Below are 24,650 nucleotides of genomic sequence, written 5' to 3' on the forward strand. Positions count from 1 at the left end.
TAAATTTGGATTATCCATTTTGTCTTCAATTGGAATTCTGTTAATAACAAAAACCATTCACTTCAGTAATCTTTTGCTGACAAGACTCCTTTGTTATGTAAAGAGGAATCTCTTTGTGTATACTTCACCACACACAGAATAATTTGCAATACCGTATTTTACGATAACTATGTGTGTACGGAGAGAGAATCTTTGTCGCTTAGTAATTAAACTTGGCAGTCTCATATTACTTAGTGGTAGACGCGAAAGGTCTTTGATCTGCGTCTCGTGTACACTTATTATTCAGAATCCTCGAACTTTATTAATATATTTAACTACCGTATTTTAGTTTGATACAATAGTAGCGATAGGTATATTTTCACTAGTATAAGTGTCTAGCTAAAAGTTGCTTCTTTAAGCAACAACTTGAGACACATGTGTCACTTTTTGGTTCTGTACCTTTTGCTGGCTTGTAGAATACGTTGGTACCAGTATACTCTTGTTTAATTAGAGAATATTATAAATATGTTATAGATAATATTCTAAATATATTTTTCGTTCAACCGTATTTTTTGTATTTTAACGCTAATGATCTTTGAATATTGGGACAATTTGATTAGAGAATCTTAATAGCGGATTCACCTAACTGGATATTCTGTAGAGACACCGTGTATCAAATATTTATTGCCCTTCATTAAATATTTAGTCAAGAAGCAACTTTTGAAAATTGAAAGTCGAAATTCTATGAATTGTTTATTAACTTACACTGAAAACGTATTATGTTCAATAAAGGTAGCAGGAGGCGCGTCAACAGTAATTTATAACTGAGAGTTAAATTGATTTGACCTTGATTACTTATGAATATAATGTTTTGTCAACAGTCTCAATAATACGATGACAACAAAACAAAACAAATTTTTTATTTATTTTATTGATTAGATGGGTGGACGAGCTCACAGCCCACCTGGTGTTAAGTGGTTACTGGAGCCCATAGACATCCACAACGTAAATGCGCCACCCACCTCGAGATATAAGTTCTACGGTCTCAGTATAGTTACAACGGCTACCCCACCCTTCGAACCGAAACGCATTACTGCTTCACGGCGGAAATAGGCGGGGTGGTGGTACCTACCCGTGCGGACTCCCAAGAGGTCCTATCACCAGTGATTACGCAAATTATAATTTTGCGGGTTTGATTTTTATTACACGATGTTATTCCTTCACCATGGAAGTCAATCGTGAACATATTTTGTTGAGTACGTATTTCATTAGAAAAATTGGTACCCGCCTGCGGGATTAACACCGGTGCATCGCTACATACGAATACACCGGACGTCTTATCCTTTAGGCCACGACGATATTATTATATAAATAAAACAGGTAAAATACTTCGGAGCCTTCTTCTCTTCTGTTGTGAATATAATAATATACCAAATCTGAACCTTGAGGTGGCATGATCGACTTTCGAATACTGACCGCTTATAAGGACTGCCGCCAGTCCAATGTTTGTATATATGTACCTAATAAAAAGAATTCGTGTATGTGTGTGTATTCTCACGGTTAGCTGTAAAAAATATGGCGCGCGAATAGTATCAAGAAATGACTGTATGTATTTGAACTTTGATTTGATATAACATTTTGCGTTAGTCATAGTGCTGAAGTACATGATCCCTGTACTGACTTAACAAATAAAAAATAAAAACCTCGCTTTGGCAAACGTAACGAACCCCGGCTAGATGGAGCGATGACTTACGAAGGTTGACTGCCAATAAATGAATGAAGAGAGCCGAACACCGGGCTCAATTATGTAAATTGGGAGATACTTATGTCCAGCATTAGACGACTACCAATGATGATTATGTTAAAAATTATCTTTGTTTATCTGAGTTTCATGCTTTTGCTCATCATTTATTCTTTTAAATTGTATAATTAGTTATTGCGATTGACACTTCTCATATAATTGCCAACACAGTATTATACTCAACGTATGACGAGTGATGAGAATTTGCAACAAATGTATCTGCAAATGTATCATGTTTCTTGATAGTAACAGCGAATTGGGATCGTGTACTGTAAACAAGACATATTAGAGATCCTCAAATACGGGATTTAAAATGAGAACACCTACATACCTTTACATTCCTCTATGCTTTCATCAGAGTTATCGCCGCAGTCGTCGTCTCCCTCGCACACCCAAGTCATCGGTATGCATTTCCCGTTCGCGCACTGGAATTGCTTCATTGGACATGCGCCATCTGAAGCAAACATTGCAATCATTACAATATGAGGAAATTAAACACTTTAATGAATGAATTTATCGCATTGACAGTTTTAGCGTTGATCAGTAAAATGGATTCAATTTTGTTTATATAACTAAGCAAGCGCTTATGTATTTAGCATAAATAAATATGAGTGGTTGGTATGATGGCTAGCCCACGTAAAGGGAATTTTCCCGAGGCCCGACCAGTGCCCCCACAAGGGGTCAAGACGACCAGACGAAATGCCGGGTACCAATTTTTCTAATGAAATACGTACTTAGCAAACGTTCACGATTGATTGCCACGGTGAAGGAATAACACCGTGTAATAAAAATCGAACCCGCAAAATTATAATTTGTGTAATTACTGGTGGTAGGACCTCTTGTGAGTCCACAGGGGTCCACAATGCGTTTCGGTTTGTATGTAGGGTGGGGCAGCCGTTGTAACTATACTGAGACCTTACAACTAATATCTCTATGTGGGTGGCGGCATTTACGTTGTAGATGTCTATGGGCTCCAGTAACCACTCAACATCAGGTGGGCTGTGAGCTGGTACACCCATCAATACAATAATAAATAGCATTATCGTTTGCACTTTACCCAAATCAATTCTCAAGATGACAATAAAAAAAGGCAAAATTAAGACATTAATCTTTGTATTCAGAAACCTAAAAGCAGAACACGCCCAATGTACATACTGATAATAAAAAACATAATAGAAGGAAATAGGCTATCAAAACTTCGCTTATAACTCAAACGAGGCTGTAACGTCGAGAACGCGATCGGACATACATTTCCATGATCCTAAGCAGTCTTTGTAAGTCCATTATGTAATGGACAGAAAGGAATTGGACTGGTCGATACAATAGCCAGAGCTGCTCTGTTCGTCCTTGATTTATGTTGCAATATTTTCGAGAAGACCGTCCCAATTGTATGCTATGGGCTATCGGATGTCGCCGTAAATAAAATTTATGTCAATGATTTTAATCGTTGTTTTTCGATTTAAAAACAATTTCTAAAAAGAACTTCAGTAATAATAATGTTTACCTACCTATGAAGCTATGAAGAACCTATGAAGGTGCCGTTTTACAATACTGGCCATTTTAAATGTAATTTATAAGAAAATTCTAAATTTAAATGAATTTTATTGAAATAAAAAATTTGATCCTATTTTCGAATTAAATTATTGGTTTATTAATTCGTGTTTTGTATTCACTATATTTTACCCTTTTTAATGAATACGATAAAAAAACTAGTAATTATGGAATATGAGTTCCTTCCTGTTAGCAATGCGCATTAAAGTGTGCCTTGTATTGCTCAACAGACACAGAAGCGAAAGGATTCTGAACCGCACTGTCACTTGCGATGAATAATGGATTCTTTTTGATAATCGTAAGCGGTCATCATGTTGGTTTGACCCTAGAACATCACCTAGGCAATGCGCCAAACGAAAACTAACCTTGTACGGGTTTGTCCACACAACCCTCTGCTGTGATAATGATAACAACTGCAATACTGATTAATTGTTTATTGATACGGGTATGATTACACTGATTATGATTATTTATATGATAAAAATGACATTATGCGAGTACGCGACGCCTTGCTGATAGCGGTACACGAATTGACTCGAAAATGAATGACTTTGATGTAAAATGCATCGGTATGCAATATTATGTGCGCGCTGGCCCGTACAAACCTTAAAGAAGTCATGGTCACTGATTGGTGGTCTAGCGGTGGTATAATTCACCACAGATTCCTACCAGTTTTCAGCACCATTACTGTCTATGTGTACTATGAGGAACTGGCCGCAACGATGCGAGATGCCCGTGAATCTCCGACCAGTCCTAGTTAACCGCTCATCCCGGCTGCTTCAGCACAACAGACGGTCTCTAAACTGCAAGAGCTTGGGATGGAATTTTTGTGCTATTCACCGTAGATAATGACCAGCACTTGCACTGACAGACTTTAACTTTTTCCTATGTTGAAACTTAGATCTTATGTTTTAGTAGGATTGATGCGGCATTTTGTAATATCTACGAGTATAGGCATTCTGAATTCATATAATGAGTTCGTTGTTATATTTAAATGCATTAAAAACGTTATCACATTGCTATATAACGTCTACTAGTTAATCAAGTTTGACTCGGAATTTCCTAGAAAAGCTATACACACTTAAGTGGTTCTAAAAGAAAAACAAAAAAAGTATGTGTAGGTATGTGTGTTTCTAATTGGTTTTTGGTAATACTTTATTAATTTTCGCGAGCAAGTTACATGTTTTGTAAAGCATTAGAAAATAAACACCTGAGACACAACAATTACTTTTGAATGCGATTAAAAGTTGTTTCATGTTTATTTAGCTTTCAATAACATTGCCCTTTAGATACATGTTTGCTTTTATAAATTATTCAGGTGAAGCCATAACATGGACTTATTTTTTGGGTCAGGAAGAGGTTGGGTGAGGAAATCACCAAACTTCCTATCGCTCACGTCTTGGGGGCGACAAGCAGGGCATGACGCAGTTAATCCGACTAAAACCACATATAATTTAAATAGTTCTATTCGAAGTACATTTTTCACTGCCAACTTACACCCATAGGACGCTACGGCGTTGAGCCCAAAGACCACCAGGTCTCTGTCGGCTATAGCTGACGTATACGGAGCAGTTTACTCGTACTGGAGTTAGAATTGTTTTTTTCCCTACCTATGCTGATAGCCTTGAGAACCTATTTCAGCTTCTCCTTGACGTGTAGGTCAGCTCACGGGGCTCAAACCGGGAGTGTTGCTAACACTGGCCCTAGCAAGAGCAGTGCTTCGCAGAATCTACCACCGGATCGGAAACGCGACCCACTGAGAAGATCCGGCGAACTTTTTTTTAGAAAAAAAATATTGTCTGTTTTGTTTTATTATAACCTTTACATATTTTGCTCACATTGTGTGCAACATCCGCTTGTGTTAACATTTACTATAATGATAGTATTATATTCCGAAAACAAGGAAATTCGTTTTATAGCACCTACAGATATACACTAAGAGTATGGTTTGTAATTTTCTTGCAAAATCAATTTAGAAATGAGGAGATTCACGAGAATTAGCAATCGAAAGATACCTTGATTATAGAACGGTGGGGTAGTCCAAAAAGTACTCAGGATAACCATAGGCCCTCAAAAAAGTGACCGACGAAAGGGACCAATGAAGAGGTCGGTTTTTCCTGTTATTAGCGCGAACTAATCGTGTGAATAAATGTCAAGGTGGATACTCCCGTCAGGGCGTAGCTGGAATAGCCCCCTAGGCTACCAGCGAATAGGTAGGGAGGAAAGTGGATACCCTTAATTAGATTTCAATAAATAAAGGCTTTACAACAGGATAAGACGTCCGGTGCATTCGTATCTTGCGATGCACCGGTGTTCGAATCCCGCAGGCGGGTTCAAATTTTTGTAATGAAATATTATACGTACTTAACAAATTTTAATGTTCACGATTGACTTCCACGGTGAAGGAATAACACCGTGTAATAAAAATCAAACCCGCAAAATTATAATTTGCGTAATTACTGGTGGTAGGACCTCTTGTGAGTCCGCACGGGTAGGTACCACCGCCCTGCCTATTTCTGCCGTGAAGCATTAATGCGTTTCGGTTTGAAGGGTGAGGCAGCCGTTGTAACTATACTGAGACCTTAGAATTTATTTCTCAAGATGGGTGGCGCATTTACGCTGTAGATGTCTATGGGCTCCAGTAACCACTTAACACCAGGTGGGCTGTGAGCTCGTCCACCCATCCAAGCAATAAATATATAAATATAAAATAAAAAAAATAATTAAAAAGCCTGTAAACCTGTCTGATCATTCATGCTTAACTGTACCAATAAGAAAAACTATCAAAGCAGCACTAATCTTATATTTGCTGATTGTTCTAAAAACTTTGCCCGACACCTAATTAGCGTTTATAACTCATATTGAAAGCAAACCATTCAAACAGTACATTGTACCAACATTACACAACCGCAGCTATCTCACAGAACTGCATCGTGTGGAATTAGTCTCGTAATCTTAATGAACGTAACAAACTTTGGTCTCTCTTGGAACATAACTGGACCGAAACACAGTTTCGTAGCGTAGAAATTAAAACATAATTTCATTTAAGTGCACAGTGTTTCGAACCCATTATCAGTTCTTAAACTATTATGTAGCCTTGTATATTCAATAGTCTCTTTTTATTTAATTATTGTGAGGCATACAAAAAAATCTCATGTATTTGTGTATGCTCCTCAAGCGGCGCTGCCAAAACTACACCTTTTTTTTCCGGGTGAAATCTTCATGGACTACCTCCGCCTGGGGAAAGGCGGAGGGGCATGCCGGACTCCTACCGGCTAAAACCACCCCGGTGTTTCCACACAGGTGCGCGCGGGGCCGCGGGAATCGAAATTCTTCCGCAGCCCCACACCAGGGCTGGCCCGGTCTGTCCAGGCCTCGTCTCCTGCAAGGGGTAGTGAGGTGTTCAGCTACCCCGTGCATCGCCTCAGAGGCACGCGCCGACACCCACACGCGCCTCCGTCTCGGGTCCATCGAATAGGGGGCGGGGGCTTTCCCAAGTCCCTCGCCCCTGGACCTATTCATGGGGGGCGGAAAAGGGCCTGCGGCCGGTGCGCATTCTGCAGCCGGGGAAGGGAATCGAGATCTCCCTCTCCCGTTCCGCAGTTTCCTTCTGCGACATCACGTCGTCGCAGAAGGACATCACCGCGTCCCACGACTCTGCGCTGCCGACCATCCTCCGCACTACGGCCGGCAACGACAGATCGCTTCCTACTTCATTCCAAAACTACACCTTGAGTTAACTTCTTTGTCAACAGGTAACTGGTGATCCCCACTAAGACGTACTTTTTGTTAATGTTAGTAAAATAAAAATCATTGTGCCAGTCACTTAATACGAAACGTTAAACACCGTTTCTGGACATAAACAATGGCAGACTGACAATTCGCCACTGTTTCTATGGAATAATCTTATTTTTTACAAAGACTAACGCTCGCTTAATGTGTAAAAAAGAATTCAATCTATAGTTGTAATTATGTGTGATAATCTAGTTTACAAAATGAACAGTTTATTTCTACGTAACATTTAATGAAAATGCAGTGTCAGAATTTTAAAGCAAGAATACCTATGTGACACAGTCTAGTTCCAGCCAAAGGACAGTAATTACTTTAATCTGGAGGGCTGTTGCGCTAAAAGCAGACTGACATCCAATCTGCGTGGAGAGCTCTCATGTCTGTCTCATTGAGAGCGAATCGACCGAACTGGACTGAATTTGTAGGTTGGGTTTACATGAACCACACTCTTCTACGCGATATCGACATGTTTGTAATTAATATTAATTAAAGGTAATAATATTGAGGAATCAATATTGAATAAAAATAGTAGATTAGGCAATTAAAAAACTTATAATGTCTTTATTAATAATATAATATAAAAATATTAAATAAATAATAAATTTTTTAATTAAATTTATTATTTAAGTATTTAATATTTAAAAATTAAATTTATTAAAAATTAATTAAAAAAATCATACAATCATACAAATTAATTAATTAAAAATTAAATAAAGCAATAAAAAAAAATTAAAAAAATATTAAACGCAAAAATTGTAGTGAAGTCTCATGAGATATGGTAACCTAACAATGGTTAAACTGTTATTTGTGTTTTCGGCTGCGACGAAAAATACCTTTATTTAATTCCTCAATATCATACTCAAGTCTAGTTTCGTTAAATTAAATCACGTGCTAAATCATGAATAGTAAAGACTCAAAAAAAATTGTTCTTCACATGTGCCAGGTGTTAAGTAAAATTTTTAGTAAGTAGGTCTCCTTTTGACTTGTCTGTATTTTGGTGAATACAATGTTCACGACAATACGACAATTTTTCTTTTTTGGAATCCAATAATTTCAACTGAAAATTATCTTGAATTATAATTAGTAATTCACAAGAATTCGTCTTTTGATCGGCACGAAGTTTCGCCACAGAGCACAATACTAATCCCCGGAAAGTTCTTATTGGCTTTCGAAAAGGGGACTCGCTCAAGAATTTATATTAAATAATTTTTAATTAAAATGAGCAGACAATTACGATTTCCCATAACACAATATTGGTGCTTTAATCACTTTTATAAGTTGTCTGAAATTATATGATAATAAGAAAGCGAGTCTTGGCTCGAACGCTCAAGAATTACGCTATCGCGAGTGAGTTGCACGTCTGTCATAATTTTAAACTTTATCTTGTTGACTTTTGCCTAGGCCAGAAATATTTTTGATCTTTCTTATTAACTTTAACTATTATTATATCACCGTAACAAACAGTTAATGTTAACTGAAGTTGTGACTTTGTAGTTAGTAATGCCTCAAGCTACGACTTTTTTTCATTAAGCTGTTATTGGTGGTCGTGTGATTGTGGGAAGGTTTGGTTGGTTCAATCGTCCAGAAGATACTATCGGTGAGCAATATGGTTTGAAGAATAGAATAATTACTCCTATACAAATGAGTCTTCGACCTCATGTCTTGAGGCTGACAAAAATTACTTGTGACACTATATTTTGTGTGTTTGTAAAATTTGTCAAAATCACTCTAAGAAGAAGCGTTGTGTGCTTGTTGCATAAAGGATTCCTTAGTAAATTCTAAGAAGCGTGCTCGGTTTTCATTGCATCATCGGAATATGATCCATCCAAAACAATTTGAAGCCAGACAACGTATAATCGCATTCTATACTCTCACAAATCGAATTATCTGGAATAAACTTGTGACTTTTTTGCAGCACTCTGTACCGATATTACCTATTACATGAACTGTGTTTATTGTCACCTGTTTTTGTCCGTGTCATGAATGTATTCATAGATTCAGTAAATGAGTCAACGCTATACATCATGCGCAGCACAAATAGGAATGAACCATGATGACTAATTTTCAATGCCTTCGATTCACGGTACACATTTAACCGCAGCAAGAAAACAACAAACAGACTTCATTTCAAGTGCTTGCCGTAAAATTTACGAAGATATTATAAACTATAGTTTTGTCACGCTTAAAAACAGAAAACGTTTGTTCACTAGCGGATCCATGGGTTTTTTAATACATCAATGAGCGGATCTTAATACTTGTAAGATATCGGTTCCTTCCATAGCTGTCTAATTCGCAACTCCATGATCTCCTATTGAATACTGGTTTTCTGTACTCACACTCATTCTGCGGTCAAGAAGATTTTCACGAGAATTCCTTACCATTTGAACATTTATTTCAAAAATTTAAACCAAAAAGAGTTCAATGTTACGAAATCCATTAAACCGTGCAATTATGACTTGAACCTTATCTCGCAAGGTGGAGTATGTTACTTATAGCTTACGGAAACTATTAGACGGGCCGTAAATGTATCTATCCAAGATAAAAATGTAAACGTGGTCAATATCCTGAGGGTTAAAAATGAGGCTTTGAGTACCTAAGATAACAATACTGTATTTATGTGTGTCCCTTGTAGCCATGATAATAAAAGTAAGCGACTTTGATAAGCAGATGATAGTGAGGCCGATTTAAATCCTGGATTGGATAAATACTCCTCGACCACTGAGCCGGGTTCCTCTGTTTGAATACAAATCGAGCGTTTATCCCTGAAGCCAATCTGTATGTAAATTACAGACCCGTTTAACTATTCTCGTTAGTTGCTCATTTTCGGTATATCTGCATTTTCAGTTTGTTCAAAAACTAATCCTATCGATTTAATGCTAATCGTATTTCGGTAATCCAGTCTTTCATCAATTTTGAAACTGGCTTAGGCATTCCCAAGATTGATTCTATGAAATTATCGAAAATTATAAGCATTACGTAAGGACGGTGTATAATGTTGTGTCAGAAAGATGTTTTACAAATATAGTTGAGCCGTTTTTCAATCTCAAGTATTAAAAATTATATAAAACGTAGTTGAATGTTGATTTTACTGGGTATAAATAGGCAGAAAGCCTTGAACAGAGCAATCTGGAGAAACATACTGGACCAGACTAAGGCCTAGCCTGCGCTGTAAGGCCTAAGATGATGATGAAATAGTTTCCCACTTAGTTCCATCATACAGTAAGTATAATAAAGATCGTTACGTTACAAACAAAAACCCTAGAAACAGGTCCATTACTCCGATTCAAGAATTAAATTTTTAACCGAGCATAGAAAGTTGAAATCCGGTTTTAGTGTCTACGAACGCAAAACTTTCCTTAACTTTTTCATCCCCTTTTTCCGGTCGCGCTAATGCGCAAACTTTCCGCATCAGAGACGCCAACGCGCCGCTCGAGCAACGTTCAAAATTTCATGAGACTCCATAAAAAGTAGGTAAGCTTAGTGATGAGCAACGGAGATGTGTCGGTGAAGAGTTTATTGCTGCGAAGTTAGAGACGAATTATGGGATGTGTTTTATTTAAATGTAACTTTTTATTACTCACAACAGTACATTGTACGTGTTTACGAACGAATATAAACATCCAGCGTTTGTTTAAGAAAGATACAGAATAAGAGTGTACACAATATACTTTCTAGGGTGGGACAGCTGTAATCCACTTTAATTGAGAATTCGAACTAATATCTCGAGGTATCACTACCCGATATTAGCGTTAAGAGCACTAAACAAACATCAAATAATTTGTAACATAGTTTGCCCTATATACTTTTAGAAAACAAAAAGCATAACGCAAGCTCTAAGTTAGTTAACAGCGTAACTCGCACGGCAGGGGTAATTTTTCATACTTTTGTGCAGACCGTAAACTTTGTAACCTAAGCTATGCGAATTAGCCGAAAGATATGAGTTTGGGTCAGCTAAGCATGCCAATCCGTTGCTACGTAAGCTAAGCTATGCTTCTCCCGTCAAGCGGCGTACCCTTAGGAGCATTTCAAGAATAATTGCAGAATACTCACTTAGCTTAGTTGATTGTGTGCATGACATAAAGGGGATTGCCCACTCTCCATAGTGTGCTAGGCCCAAGATGGACATCAAATATTACTATAAAAATGTACTGATTCAAATTCTTAAATGTATTGGATATCTAAAAAATATATTGAAATTGACGCCACTATTATAAAAAATATAATAAAAATAAAAACTCGTTTTGAGGTTAATTTTCTATATAAATAAGTGTCGGATTGTGAGATACTTCAAGAACTTTTCTTTTCTTAATGTTTAAGATGTTCCTAATGTATTTTTATCCAATAGGGTATAAAAACACACTTAATTCTTTAAATATCTATATTTTCTTCATCTTCATACACAATTAGTATCATCTAAAAATAGCAAAGGAGAGCATATACACGGTTTTAAATCTCGGTCAGGGTAAAACCACAATTCACACAATGTTTTTTAGTCGTAGTATGAAACGTTATTGATAAAAGTAAAATAAATCGAAGAAAAATCAAAACACATCCATTTTGTACGCAAGCACAACACCACAAGCAGCAAGCGAAGTATCAGTCAGTCAGATTGAATTCAGTGTTGTCAGTATAAAGAAAAATAATTACATGAAATTCATATATCGATTATTTTTTTAAATAACCGATTTTATTTATATCTTAATTTTTTTTATATCTTAATCGATTGATTTATATCTTAATCTTTTTTTTACGAGTACACATTATTTTTTATGTTTTTGTTTTAGTTGTACATATTTAAATAACAATACTAGTAAAGTTTTTTTTATTGCTTAGATGGGTGGGCGAGCTCACAGCCACCCTGGTGTTGCTAAGTGGTTACTCGAGCCCATAGACATCTACAACGTAAATGCGCCACCCACCTTGAGATATAAGTTCTAAGGTCTCAAGTATAGTTACAAGTTAAAGTCCAATGGGTATGTCTTCGATGTTATTTTATGTGCATAAAATTCATTAAAATCGTTTGATTAATGATAATACTTAAAATGATTTATTTATATGTATACTCAAAATATTTACTTTATACGTAAAAGGATTTGAAGCTGGCAATATTTTTCCCGCAAAAATAAAAATCCTTGTTTTTTCAATAGAGTTACTTTTTTTAAACTACTTATTGTAAACTGTAGTGGCGCTTATTTGCAAGAAAGTAAATGCATATTTATTTATGACAAAATTAATGCAATAAGTATTTTTTCTATAATCTATTGTCCGCTTTGGGCCTAAAATGGGCCATCCCCTTTGTACTTTATCTATATCGGGTTTTAACTTAATCGACTCAAAGATACATACATTAATCGACTCAAATCGACTCAAAGATACATTAACATATATATTAATCGACTCAAAGATACATTAACATATTATATCTCTTATTATATCTCAATTTTTGAAGTGCAACCAACTTTATTTCCTTCCATATCACATATCATACACCGATAGCAACCACTAATATGCTCTGCATTAATTACTCTATTTTCATCTACCTTTATTAACGAACTAGCTTTCCCCCGCAGCTCCGCCTACAGGTAATACAATTTATATCGCACAGACGGAGACCCGTGCCCAGCAGTACCGTGAAAAAGTTACTTATATTATGTTTCAGGGTTGAAACTATTTGTATAAAATTAAACATGTAAAAAAATATTTTTTTGTTGTTAGTAAGGCGTCTTGTGGGCTCACACGGCTAGGTTACTATCTCTGTTGAAAAGCTATAAGTAGTACGTTCCTGTTTGAACGGTGAGATAGCCATTGTATCATACAGTAAAGACCTGAAACGAATGACCCAAGATGGGTAGCCAAATTCACTTAGTGATTTTATAGACTCCAGTAAGTACTTCACTAGGGGGGGGGAGGCGGCATAAAAATATGTGTTTTGGATATAAAAACGTGTCAGACAAACATATTTATAATTTAATATATTAATAACATAATTTAGATATAAATAATACTTTCAGAGGTGCAGACGCGCAGGATTATATGCGCCGTTTTGTTGTGTACATTGTATGGAAAATTATGTAACGTACATTATTAGTATTATTACCGACAGACACATTATGACTGTTTTTGCTTGTCTTCGAATATCTTTCAGTACCTAGATAAACGATATTTAAAATGAATCTTAGAGAGAAACTTCTACTCGCTTTTATTAGTGAGAGAATTGGGTATGTTTTTATTTTATTTTCCTATATGTGGCCCACGATTTATACGGGACTCAGTGGCCGAAGATGTTATAGGCGGGGCCAAAAACGTTAATATCTTAATCTTCTGTTCATCTAGCATAGTAGGATAGTAGTCGTCGTGGTCTAAAGGATAAGACGTTCGATGAATTCGTATCTAGCTATGCACCGGTGTTCGAATCCCGCAGGCGGGTACCAATTTTTCTATTAAAATGCGAACTTAACAAATGTTCACGATTGACTTCCACGGTGAAGGAATACAATCGTGTAATAAAAATCAAACCCGCAAACTTATAATTGGCGTAATTACTGGTGGTAGGACGTCTTGTAAGTCCGCACGGGTAGGTACCACCGCCCGGCCTATTTCTGCCGTGAAGCAGTAATGCGTTTCAGTTTCAAGGGTGGGGCAGCCGTTCTAACTATACTGATACCTTAAAACTTATATCTCAAGTTGGGTGGCGCATTTACGTTGTAAATGTCTATGACTCCAGTAATCAGTTAACATCAGGTGGGCTGTGAGCTCGTCCAGTCATCTAAGAAATAAATAAATAAAGCTACTGCGCTCACTGGTTTTTGAACGAACCTAACGTAGGTTACCTAATTACAAATCACCCTCATAATTACTTACAATAATATATTTACATGTACATTGTATTTATGTTTACAAAGTCGGAAGTTAGATTTCGTATATTGATTTACGAATACATAAACTACATTTTCTTCTTGTGACAACTAGCCATACCTTCAAGATCAGTGAAAACAAATAAAGCACGGCTTCATATATATTATAGCATGAATACAAATTTCCAGAAATACACCAATAATTGATTTCAATGAATTGACAACTCAACTCATTGTTCACATATAACCGATGTGTTGTTGCTTATACATATGAACAAGCGTGCCGGAAATTTGTCCCATTGAATTTGTGTGAATATGTTAATCGAGAACTTTCCCAGAGGGAGTCATACTATTAGACCATTATGAATGTGTAACTTTACGTGAAACAATCATTTTGAAGTGTATACGACATTGTCTTTATTAGATATATACCTAATTCCTTATAGATCTTTTCTTTTCAGTCTAGATCTTTTTAAACCTCGTTTTAAAAAGGTATAGCTCTTGGGAAGCACTGTGGAGGGAAGTTCATTCTAGAACGAAATTATTATTATAATTTGTTTTCCGGGCAGGGCGCCCATCCTCATTTGAGGTTTCCGCGCCTAGGGGGCGCAGGGTATGTGGATCTTGACGGTTTGCAGACGTTGGGAGCAGACCGCGGGCCCAAGGAAGTTTTAGGGCACTACCAACTAAGTGGCTCCCCTTGCACTCTCTCTCAGACGTCCGATCTACGTCCCGAGTCAAAATCCGGCCAAAGTACGGGGGTTTCCGCGGTCAACACTTCCAGACAGCGGCACAACCAGCCTCGCAGTGTTAATCCGAGATCGACCGGATTACAACGCGATCCACCGCCGACCGGGTTACTCTTCCGAATGACATCCGGGAGACGACGACGGCCACGATTACGATATAAAACTGAGGGATAATCAAAGAACCCCTCCAGATCCACATTTTTTTACACTATTTATTAGTCTATGATCTATTCCAGGAACGCGCGGGTAAGTGAGCTCACGGGTTCAACTTCAGAGAATTTCTTAACACTTGCCCTAGTAAGAGCAGTGCTTCGCTGAATCTACCACCGGATCAGAATCGCGACCCATTGAGAACATCCGGCGAGAAACTGAGTGGGTTGTGTCAATGGGCTAGTCTTCAGGTTGAACTCTCCGTCGTATTCGACGAGTTCCACGAGAACATTGACCGGTACTTGAGATCCTACAAGCACTGAGAGTGGATCCTAAAGGATCTGACAAGACATGTTATGTTCGACGGCGGCTTTGCGTTGCCCCGTCGCTTGGGTTGGATATGTAGTTGCAGGCGGCCACATTCGTTGTGATCACGATTACCGTGACGCACCGCTTTTTCAAAGAAAAGACCCACAAGTTGCAAGGTAAGATTTCTATCACAGTACATTAGTTATATTAGTAGTATCATAACATAATGCGATGCGATTTAATTCAATAAAAAGGTGTATTTTAGAATGATACGTGCCTCTATGACCACTAATTACTAATTACCAAATAGAATATTCACGTTTAGCTGGAAAATAAATATAAAGAATAAATGAATGGTATTAATTTCAAGTTAGATCTCTATCTAAATGATATAGACAAAAGAGCAGAAAAGTTCAGGAACTAAACAAATAATAGTAATATTGAAGAAAGTTTTGTAATAAAGTCGTATCACAGAATAAAACTTTGTTATTTGGTCTTTATTCATATTTAAGAACTGTTACTATTGGAAGTAAATTTAATTATTAGTGAACGAAAACAGACCCAAAATTAATTGACATACTTAATACGAAATATCAAAATGCGACATTAAATGCGACAAAACCTTGGGACTATGAATTCTTAGTTGCTAAATGTGTTAATGTGCCAAATTAGTTTTGTGTCCCAGCACTGACATTGCTTTTAGTTACAGTTTTTTTTTTTTTTTTTTTTATATTCTTTTGAGAAACTAAAACGGGCTAGACATTGAAATATTAATACACAAACAACGGCACAAAAACAACAATAACATTCGATTGGCACTGGTCGCTTGCATATCCGCAGCATTCGCAATTAATACTCGCTGCGAGCCAATAAGTGTCGCACACACATAACGACATATAGTAAATCCCCATTCAAAGGACATTAGATCTTACACCATTTAATTGAGTGGTCAAATTCAAATGGGAGTTTCGATATTGAATTCCAGGGCTGAGATCTAACCCTCGTTTATCGGACGCCGTCTGTCTGTATCAGCAACATAGCATACAGCAGCAGTGAGGCTTAATGACAACGGTTCAATAGGATCGAGGTCAACGGTAAGTGTCGCATTGGACTTGGCAGCGGACCCTAATTGAGCCGTTATTGCATATGCATTCCAGTGTACAATGGATAATCTATGGAATTATTCCTCATATTGGAACCACATGTCGATTTTCAATCAATACGACGGGTTTCTTTTCAAACGACCTGTCAACTGCAGCCATGAGAGATTTTTATGTATAATAAATACAACTAACTCTTTTTCATTAGAAAAAACTATCTCGGCTGACCCTGTCTCAAATGGACACCGAAGACTGCCAACACCAAAACGTAGATGCAGCCTCCTATTTTGTGAAGTAGCACACAATAAAGATGTAAGAATACCGCCGATCTATGTATGTACGAATACGGAAATAGTATATGTTTACCAATTGAGCAAATAAAACATGTACCTATTGAATTACATAATATATTTTCTATCAACACCTTTTTACATTATAATCTCCATGAGTCGATGATTATATAATAATGACGAGTACCTACATAAACTTACATAAGGTTCTGAATTTAAAATTATGATTCTTTGATCTTATGAACATCGTATGATCCGATTCGATTATCGTAAATCGATATATAAATAAAAAATATTAAAACAGTTGAATCCGATGTCTCCGGACTGAGGAGAGGAATAGAAGAAGGAAATAGAAAGGGTAAAGAAGGGTAATAGAACATGAATAAACCTTTTCTTAGAATGTTTTTCTGTCTTATTGTTTGTTCGCGGACTACTGAAGGAATTATCATGTAGTTTTCACAGTTAGACAGAAATTAATTTGTAATAGACGTATTTTATTAAAATCGGAACTTACAAAAATGCTTTAACAATTTAAAGAGGTAGATAATATAATTTTATACTTTTGATAAGACGATTAACAGTGTACTCTAGGCAGAGGAAGCTCATCCATAATTAAATTATAGTACTCACTTACATTACTGCAGTAGATTTAATAGAATAATTAATTACAAAGAATTTAGTAATGCTGTTAAAACCGGACACGTTTATCCAAGTAAACCGGAAAACAAAGTTAGTAAACAACTTTGTAATAATACAAGAGAGAGAGAGTAACTAAACTGTAAGTGTTTGGGTAGTATCATTATTTACTGTTCTACCTAAATCCACAGCATATGCTGAATATATAACATAAGGGTACTTCATTGTAATAACTTTCGCTTGAATATGTGGTACGTATTTAACGCTTAGTGATTGCTTTTGGGTGAATTATTTAATATTTATCCTGTACAGTAGTACATTTTCTTTAGCAAAATTATTTGCAACCAATTTAGTCATCGAATCTGTAATGTTATCGTAGCTTGCTGATCGTGGGGCGTATTTTGAATCTGCACATAGTTAATTAGTTTTTCTACCAATAAGTACCATTATGCACTCATGATGCCGTCGTGGCATAAAGGATAAGACGTTCGCGTAGCGATACACCGGTGTTCGAATCCCGCAGGCGAGTACAAATTTTTCTAATGAAATACGTACTTAACAAATGTCCACGATTGACTTCCACGGTTTTTTTTATTGCATTTGTAGGGAGACGAGCATACGGCCCATCTGATTGTGAGTAACCACTCACCCATGGATTCCAACAATGCCAGGGGCAGAACCAAGCCGCTGCTTACTAACCTAAACTACGGTGAAGGAATAACATCGTGTAATAAAAATCAACGCCCGGAAAATTATAATTTGCATAATTACTGGTGGTAGGACCTCTTGTGGTAGGACCTCACGGGTAGGCACTACCACTCTGCCTATTTCAGCCGTGAAGGAGTAATGCGTTTCGGTTTGAAGAACTCATATCATATCTCAAGGTGGGTGGCGGCATTTACGTTGTAGATGTCTATGGGATCCGGTAACCACTTAACACCAGGTGGGCTGTGAGCTCGTCAACCTATCTAAGCAATAAATAAAAAAAAACTCATTTTAATATAAAACTTGTACTACTTTCAATACATTCAATAAAACATAATAAAAATCCATTTACGTAACCGTCATGTCTTAACCAGTCAAATTAGAAATAAAACGTGTTCTACTAGCTCGATTCTTTTTTAAGACAATATGTTTATTATCTTAACCTGTTTCTGTCTATTTAAAAGAATATTTAAACGTAATTTTGACCAAACTTCAAGTCGATAAACTGCGTGATCTGCAAAGAAATACTTTGAAAATCAAAACGTTGAACTCAGCTGATTAATTTTTAAGTACGTAAACCTAATTATAAAAGCTATCAAAGCCTACATAATAGATCAATATTCTCGGCACTTCGTTTTAATAGTTAAACATGGGCAAAAGGTTAGATAACTGATAACTAATACGGAAATCTTGTCACAGGTATGATGTAATGTCACAGGATGATAGTAAACTGTTACCATTTACCAGGAAATCTAATAGTGATCGTCTCTAAACACCAATTTACGACATCGCAAGAGCGACTTGGCGTCCACAGTAAACGCGCATTTCGTTTGGATACGAAAATAGCGCGATAGAAGTTGTTTTGTTGTAAATTAAACAAATACGCAACTCTGTACTTACGACAGAGACCGGAAACTCACTATCTCCCTTTTATTTGCATACGTTAGAAGAGGATGAAGGAGTCAAGTTTCCGACATTTATTTGAGGCTAAACGACGTATGCGTGAAATGATACTAACATGGACAATTAGTATGAGTTCAAGTTTCGAGCTGTTGTGAATTTGTCAAATTTAGATACATATATTACTTAATAATATTATATTATTACTTAATATTATTAATACTTTAATTAATTATTAATATTATATTAATGTTATAATATATTGATAAAATTCAAAACTGGCCGTTGTACGTCAGCTGTCTTCGATAATGATATTTTTATCTGATAGCCAGTTATTTTATTACGTTCTCGTATTATTTGAAATTAATGTTGATAAAACGTCCCAAATTAAACATAAAAAGTTGTATTAATTGAAGATACGTTAATTGACTTATTTATTATTCTTTAAAACGAATGATTGATTGATTCCCTTGGATCTATTGACAAATTCTCAAAGAAAGGTTCAAAGAGAATAAAATCAAACAGCTCCAAATAAATTTGAGCTGAAATATGACAAGGGCGATTCGTTTTTCATTTTCCACATAATGATGGTTCCTTCGAACACAATGGTCGTTTTGTAGCCCTCACAATGTAATTGTGCTCTTTCATCAGCGGGACGTTTGGCGCGTCAGCTTGTTGGTCCAAAAATCGAATTGTCTTTCATTGTAATTTACTGTTTCAGCAATCAGGCACTTCATGCGGTGAAGAGCGTTAACGTTTACCTCGTAAAGGTCAGTGTCGTCGAAAAAAAAAAGGAGTAAACAACTATGCGAAAATATCCGTACGGTATATTGGCTTTCCGCCACTACAGTTGAACTTTGTACTGATTCAGGAAAAGTGACGTCTTCGGTCACTTTCGGCTATTTGTTTCTTCTCTATTTCTGTATCTTGGCACAAATCGAATTTGCAGGCGTACACGTCATTACTTATGTTGTGCTGAAATTCGACGACGAATATTGAGCAATCTGATAAGTTACAATAACCTATAAACAGAAATATGTTTTCAAAATCATTCACAAACATAGAATACATCATTTATTGTACAGAGACCTACGAGGGCGGCACTGAAAATTTCGGGAATTAACGAAGTGACACAACATTACTATTTAAAAATGTATTTATTGCTTTTCGAAGTATTCTCCGCGAAATTTGACACATTTTTCCATACGATGGAACCAATCATTGAAGCAACCATTCCATTCGGATTTTGGGGTCTCCAAAATAGCCGTTTTGTAGGCGTCCACAGCTTCTTCAGGTGATGAAAATCTCTGTCCACGCAATTTATTGTACAGAGACCTACGAGGGCGGCACTGAACATTTCGGGAATTAACGAAGTGACACAACATTACTATTTAAAAATGTATTTATTACTTTTCGAAGTATTCTCCGCGAAATTTGACACATTTTTCCATACGATGGAACCAATCATTGAAGCAACCATTCCATTCGGAAGTTGGGGTCTCCAAAATGGCCGTTTTGTAGGCGTCCACAGCTTCTTCAGGTGATGAAAATCTCTGTCGACGCAATTATTCTTTATTTCAGGGAAATTATAGAAATCATTAGGGCTTAGGTCGGGGCTGTACGGCGGATGGTCTAATAATTCTATGTTTTCTTGCTCTAAAAACTCTTTTGTTCTGTGCGCGGTGTGAGAACTCGCATTGTCGTGATGGAGGATGATGCGGCGGTTGCAGTACTCTTTACGGAGTTCAGAAACGACCTGTGGCAAACAAATGCTAGCATACCATTCTGCATTAACCGTTCTTTGTCCCTCAAGAGGAATAGTCGTAACATGGCCCGTTTTGGAGACAAACGTGACCACCATTTTTTTTGCAACACTCCGTGAACGAACAATTTTTGTTGGCTTTAACTCATTTTCGAACACCCAGACTCGTGACTGGTGTTTTGTTTCGGGTTCGTACGCGTATATCCAGGATTCGTCACCTGATACAATGTTGTATACAGCATTTGAGGATCCTGCGTGGAATCTTTCGAGAGTTCTGACGTACCTACCAAGTAACGCGAGCCGCTTTTTGCTCGTCACAGAGCGAATGCGGTATCCATCGGGAAAACAACTTTTTTACACCTAATTGTTCATGCAAGATTATTTGTATTTGACTCATGCCAATGTCTAAAGTTGCCTGAATTTCGCGGTATGTCACATGTCGATCTTCCTCAATCAGCTTACGCACAGCATCAACGTTTTCTTGGGTGACTGCAGTTTTTGGACGACCTTGACGGGGATCATCACTGAGCTTGACACGTCCACGTTGAAACTCAGCAAACCAGCGATAAATTGTGGTTTTGGATGGGGCTTCATCACTAAATGCAGAAATCATCCGGTCAACACACTGTTTTTATGTTAAACCACTTCGAAAGTCATAATAAATCATCGCTCTTGAATTTTCTCGAGTCAATTCCATTTTCTCAACGACTAAACAAGTTTGACAAAACCTCGTGACAAGACCGAGAATCTTTTTTTAAATAAATAAATGGTATTCGATTTTTAAAACCAAGGAGTTTTCAATTAAAAAGATTTTAATATGACAGGAACAGTGGAAATATTCCATTCCCGATACTTTTAGTGCAGCCTAGTACATTGTCACATATTGAAGAGTACCTACTCTCCAATATAGTAGTAGTAGTAGTCTAATACAACCGATAATTTAGTCAATTACTACACCTAAACAATATAGTATGCGATGTTTTCTTATTTGGTAATAAAAACGAAATAAAGAGTGAATATAATTTGCTGAAAAAATTCTTATCATTTTTACTATGAAAAGTAACTGCTTCTAACCAAATTACTTCGCGAATCGGATTCAGACTGAAAAACGTAAAACTACAATTTAATTTTGATTTACTTGTGGTAAGGCGTACAAGTAAGCGCAAAGTCCTGCCTGTTTTTACCGCGAAAATCATGAGTTCCTGTTTGAAAGGTGGGACAACCGATATAAATTACACTTGAGACTACAATTCAGTCTCAAATTTCAAAGTGCCTTGAGATTCGAGGTTATAATTTGGGCGGTATTCATGTGGCGAAGTATACGGTAACCATCTAAAAAGTGTAGCAAACAATTAACCTCAAAAATAAGAATAGGTATATTGTGTAGTTGACCCTTGCAGGCAAAATCAAAAACAAAATTATCTAGAAAGTAGTTAAAAGGAGTCTTAATATAATATCTTATGGAGTCTTAACATTCTAAGGAAATTAAAAAATTTGTTCGATAAATTATTTTTCGAAATTGTAATAGGTACTTTTAAATTAAATAACTTTAAATTACGGTCTAACATTTTTTCCTTAAACTACACTAGACTAAACGAAAAGCTAAATAGTTCTAACAACGGTAACAGTATATACCAGTAGTATTAGTAGTCGTAGTAGTAGCTAATCGTTCTCGACGAGTGAATTAACCCATAGACACAGCCCACTGAGTTTCTCGCCGGATCTTTTCAGTGGGTCGCGTTTCCAATCCAGTGGTAGATCCTGCGAAGCACTGCTCTTGCTAGGGCCAGTGTTAACAACACACCCGGTTTGAACCCCGTGAGCTCACCTACACGTCAAGGAGAAGCTGATATAGCTTCTGAAGGCTAACAGCATAGGTAGGAAAAAAAATCGTTTTGTATTAATGGATAGGTTATAGTTTTCTCATTTATTTTGGCCCCATATGAAATAAAAAATAATGAAATTACGCTTGGTAGTAGGTATTTTGTGAAAATTGCGCCGTAATACAAAAAAATAAGAACTGCCTGGATCTCTATTTTATATATATATTTCATTGAAGTCTTGAAATATAATTGGGATTTTCAATATATTTGAAAACAAGCCCATCAATTACATTTTCCTTGCAAGATCCTTATTCTTAACATCTTCGCCGACGTAAGTTCATCCACATAAAATTTCCATTAGATGTTATATGTAAATGACCTATTCAATCATTACCATCCAAATGTTAATCATTACAGGAGATGACATTATTTAAAAATAATCATGCGTCATCAATAAATCTCAAACATTTGTAGTATTTTATCAAAATGCAGACCATTTGGATCTGGCGATTCCGTAATTAAATAACTATTTTATCATATACGACAGCAGACCATTTGGATCTGGCGATTCCGTAATTAAATAACTATTTTATCATATACGACAATGTAAACGAGAATCATACATTGTAAACATTTCAACGAATTTTACGAGAAGCAGTATATAACACGTGCGTTCGTTGAATGACGGTACTGGAACTACGTAACACGTAACAAACAAGTTCTCGGTGTGTGTAGGAATAAATAAAATCTTAATAGGGACACGCTCAGGTGTTCGCAGCTGTTAAAAAGCATAGAATGGAATCTATCGATTCTTCTTATTATTATATTTGTTTACATACTTTACAATAACACAGCATGTATTTTAAACTTACTAAATTGTGACGATATTTTTTTAAATTTTTGATTTTTTTTTAATCTGCTTTTATGAACACTATAAAAATATATCAAAACAAAATATGTATGAGTACTTACTTTCAGATACTACGTTGGTATTGTTAGACGCTGCAGCTCCAAACGTTTTAACGTTTATAACACATAAAAAACATATAAACCACCACATTTTGCCACAAATATTTTGGGCTGCCCGTTGACAGCCCACGAAAAGGGACATTCGTCCGCTGGAAACTTTCGATTTTAACAATACCACTTTTGTTAGACACTGTTCTGCAAAATTTTGCTTGAACCGAGGTTATGTCACGTTCACAACTCAGTTTTGTGTCTGTACAGTCAATGTCACTGTTATTAATGCATCGAAGGACAGTATTTTATGATTTGGTGTACGCAAAGAGCGCTTTGAGGTTAATTGTACGTGCCAGTGGTGCGAGCGCGACGGAGAAATGTCGTGCGAGTCAGACAGAGGCAGGCAGGCAGGTGATACACGATTACAGAGCTTGCCGCTAGATGGCGGTGACGCATGCGTGACGTACAGTACAGTATGGTTACCGCGACCGAATCGTGGCGCTGCGCTGCTCATTCTCGCTACAGATTTTTCCAACGCACCACGCGAACTTTATTTCCTAAAGGCATCCTCACAATGATCCATAAAAATGTCTGAAATAAATATGATTCTATTTGAAATAATTTAAAATTTTTTTCTTCATAAACTATTCCCTGTCTTCTGCGACGGAGGAGCCATCCCTCAATTTTCTCTGCTTTTTACTGAATTTAGCACTTAGTACCGACAGTATTTAAGATTTACTAAATAAAAAATTATGGTTTTCTCATCATGTGAGCGTAATCGATTCTTTTCATTTTGGCTTCGAGAAAGGTCACTTCAAACTCTGTGTAATCGTTCTAAGAATATAATACTTCTCAAATTTGTTATATCTTCTAACATTGATAATGAACACGTGTACATGTATGCTATTCCGTCATTCTGGAAAGTGGCTCGCTCAAACGCAGTTCATTGAAAAGATCAATCACTGTGATCTCACCTTTACAAGAGAATTTCTATTGCGCGCGCATCCTAAATAACCGGCCCGTTGAAGGCGCCGTGGGAGGCGTGGCGTTTACTCGTTACGCACCCCACTACGCAACTGTAAGATAAGATACGAAACTAACCGACCGGTTTTAGGATAAACCCAAAATGAGACCAAATACTCAAAGGCTACGGAACTTCTTAACGTTGTCAGGTATCCCATTATTGAAAATTCCACAGTGCGAGCATCTTGATTCTTAATTTCCTGAACCTCATCTTTGAGCCGGAATGAATTTGATTCGATTCTTTTATTTATTCATTGGAACAGTAAAAT

The 24,650-nt window shown here is 36.7% G+C and overlaps 1 protein-coding gene and 1 long non-coding RNA gene across 8 annotated transcripts in view; one reads left to right on the forward strand and one right to left on the reverse strand.

Annotated features, from left to right (window-relative positions):
- LpR1 (Lipophorin receptor 1) overlaps positions 1 to 23,849 on the reverse strand; it is a 217,739-nt gene extending 193,890 nt beyond the window's left edge. For 2 of the 7 annotated variants that reach the window (XR_016323122.1, XM_089727598.1), the window contains exons 1-2: positions 23,371 to 23,846; positions 2,112 to 2,234 (exon numbers count right to left, since the gene is read on the reverse strand). Coding sequence is in view for 6 of the 7 variants with exons in the window: in XM_089727598.1 (XP_089583724.1) it covers positions 2,112 to 2,234; positions 23,371 to 23,509 (262 nt within the window). In the remaining variant the exon portion in view is untranslated. Of the gene's footprint in view, positions 1 to 2,111; positions 2,235 to 23,370 lie in introns of all 7 variants that reach the window. The other 5 variants (XM_089727593.1, XM_089727591.1, XM_089727594.1 and 2 more) reach the window with 3 other exon arrangements.
- LOC149502926 (uncharacterized) lies at positions 15,245 to 16,634 on the forward strand. The gene is made up of 3 exons (XR_016323125.1): positions 15,245 to 15,358; positions 16,168 to 16,276; positions 16,491 to 16,634. It is a non-coding gene; the product is annotated as an uncharacterized LOC149502926 (long non-coding RNA).
- Positions 23,850 to 24,650: the final 801 nt, after the last annotated feature.

Source organism: Bombyx mandarina, chromosome 05, assembly GCF_030267445.1.
Source record: "Bombyx mandarina strain Sakado chromosome 05, ASM3026744v2".
NCBI lineage: Eukaryota > Metazoa > Arthropoda > Insecta > Lepidoptera > Bombycidae > Bombyx > Bombyx mandarina.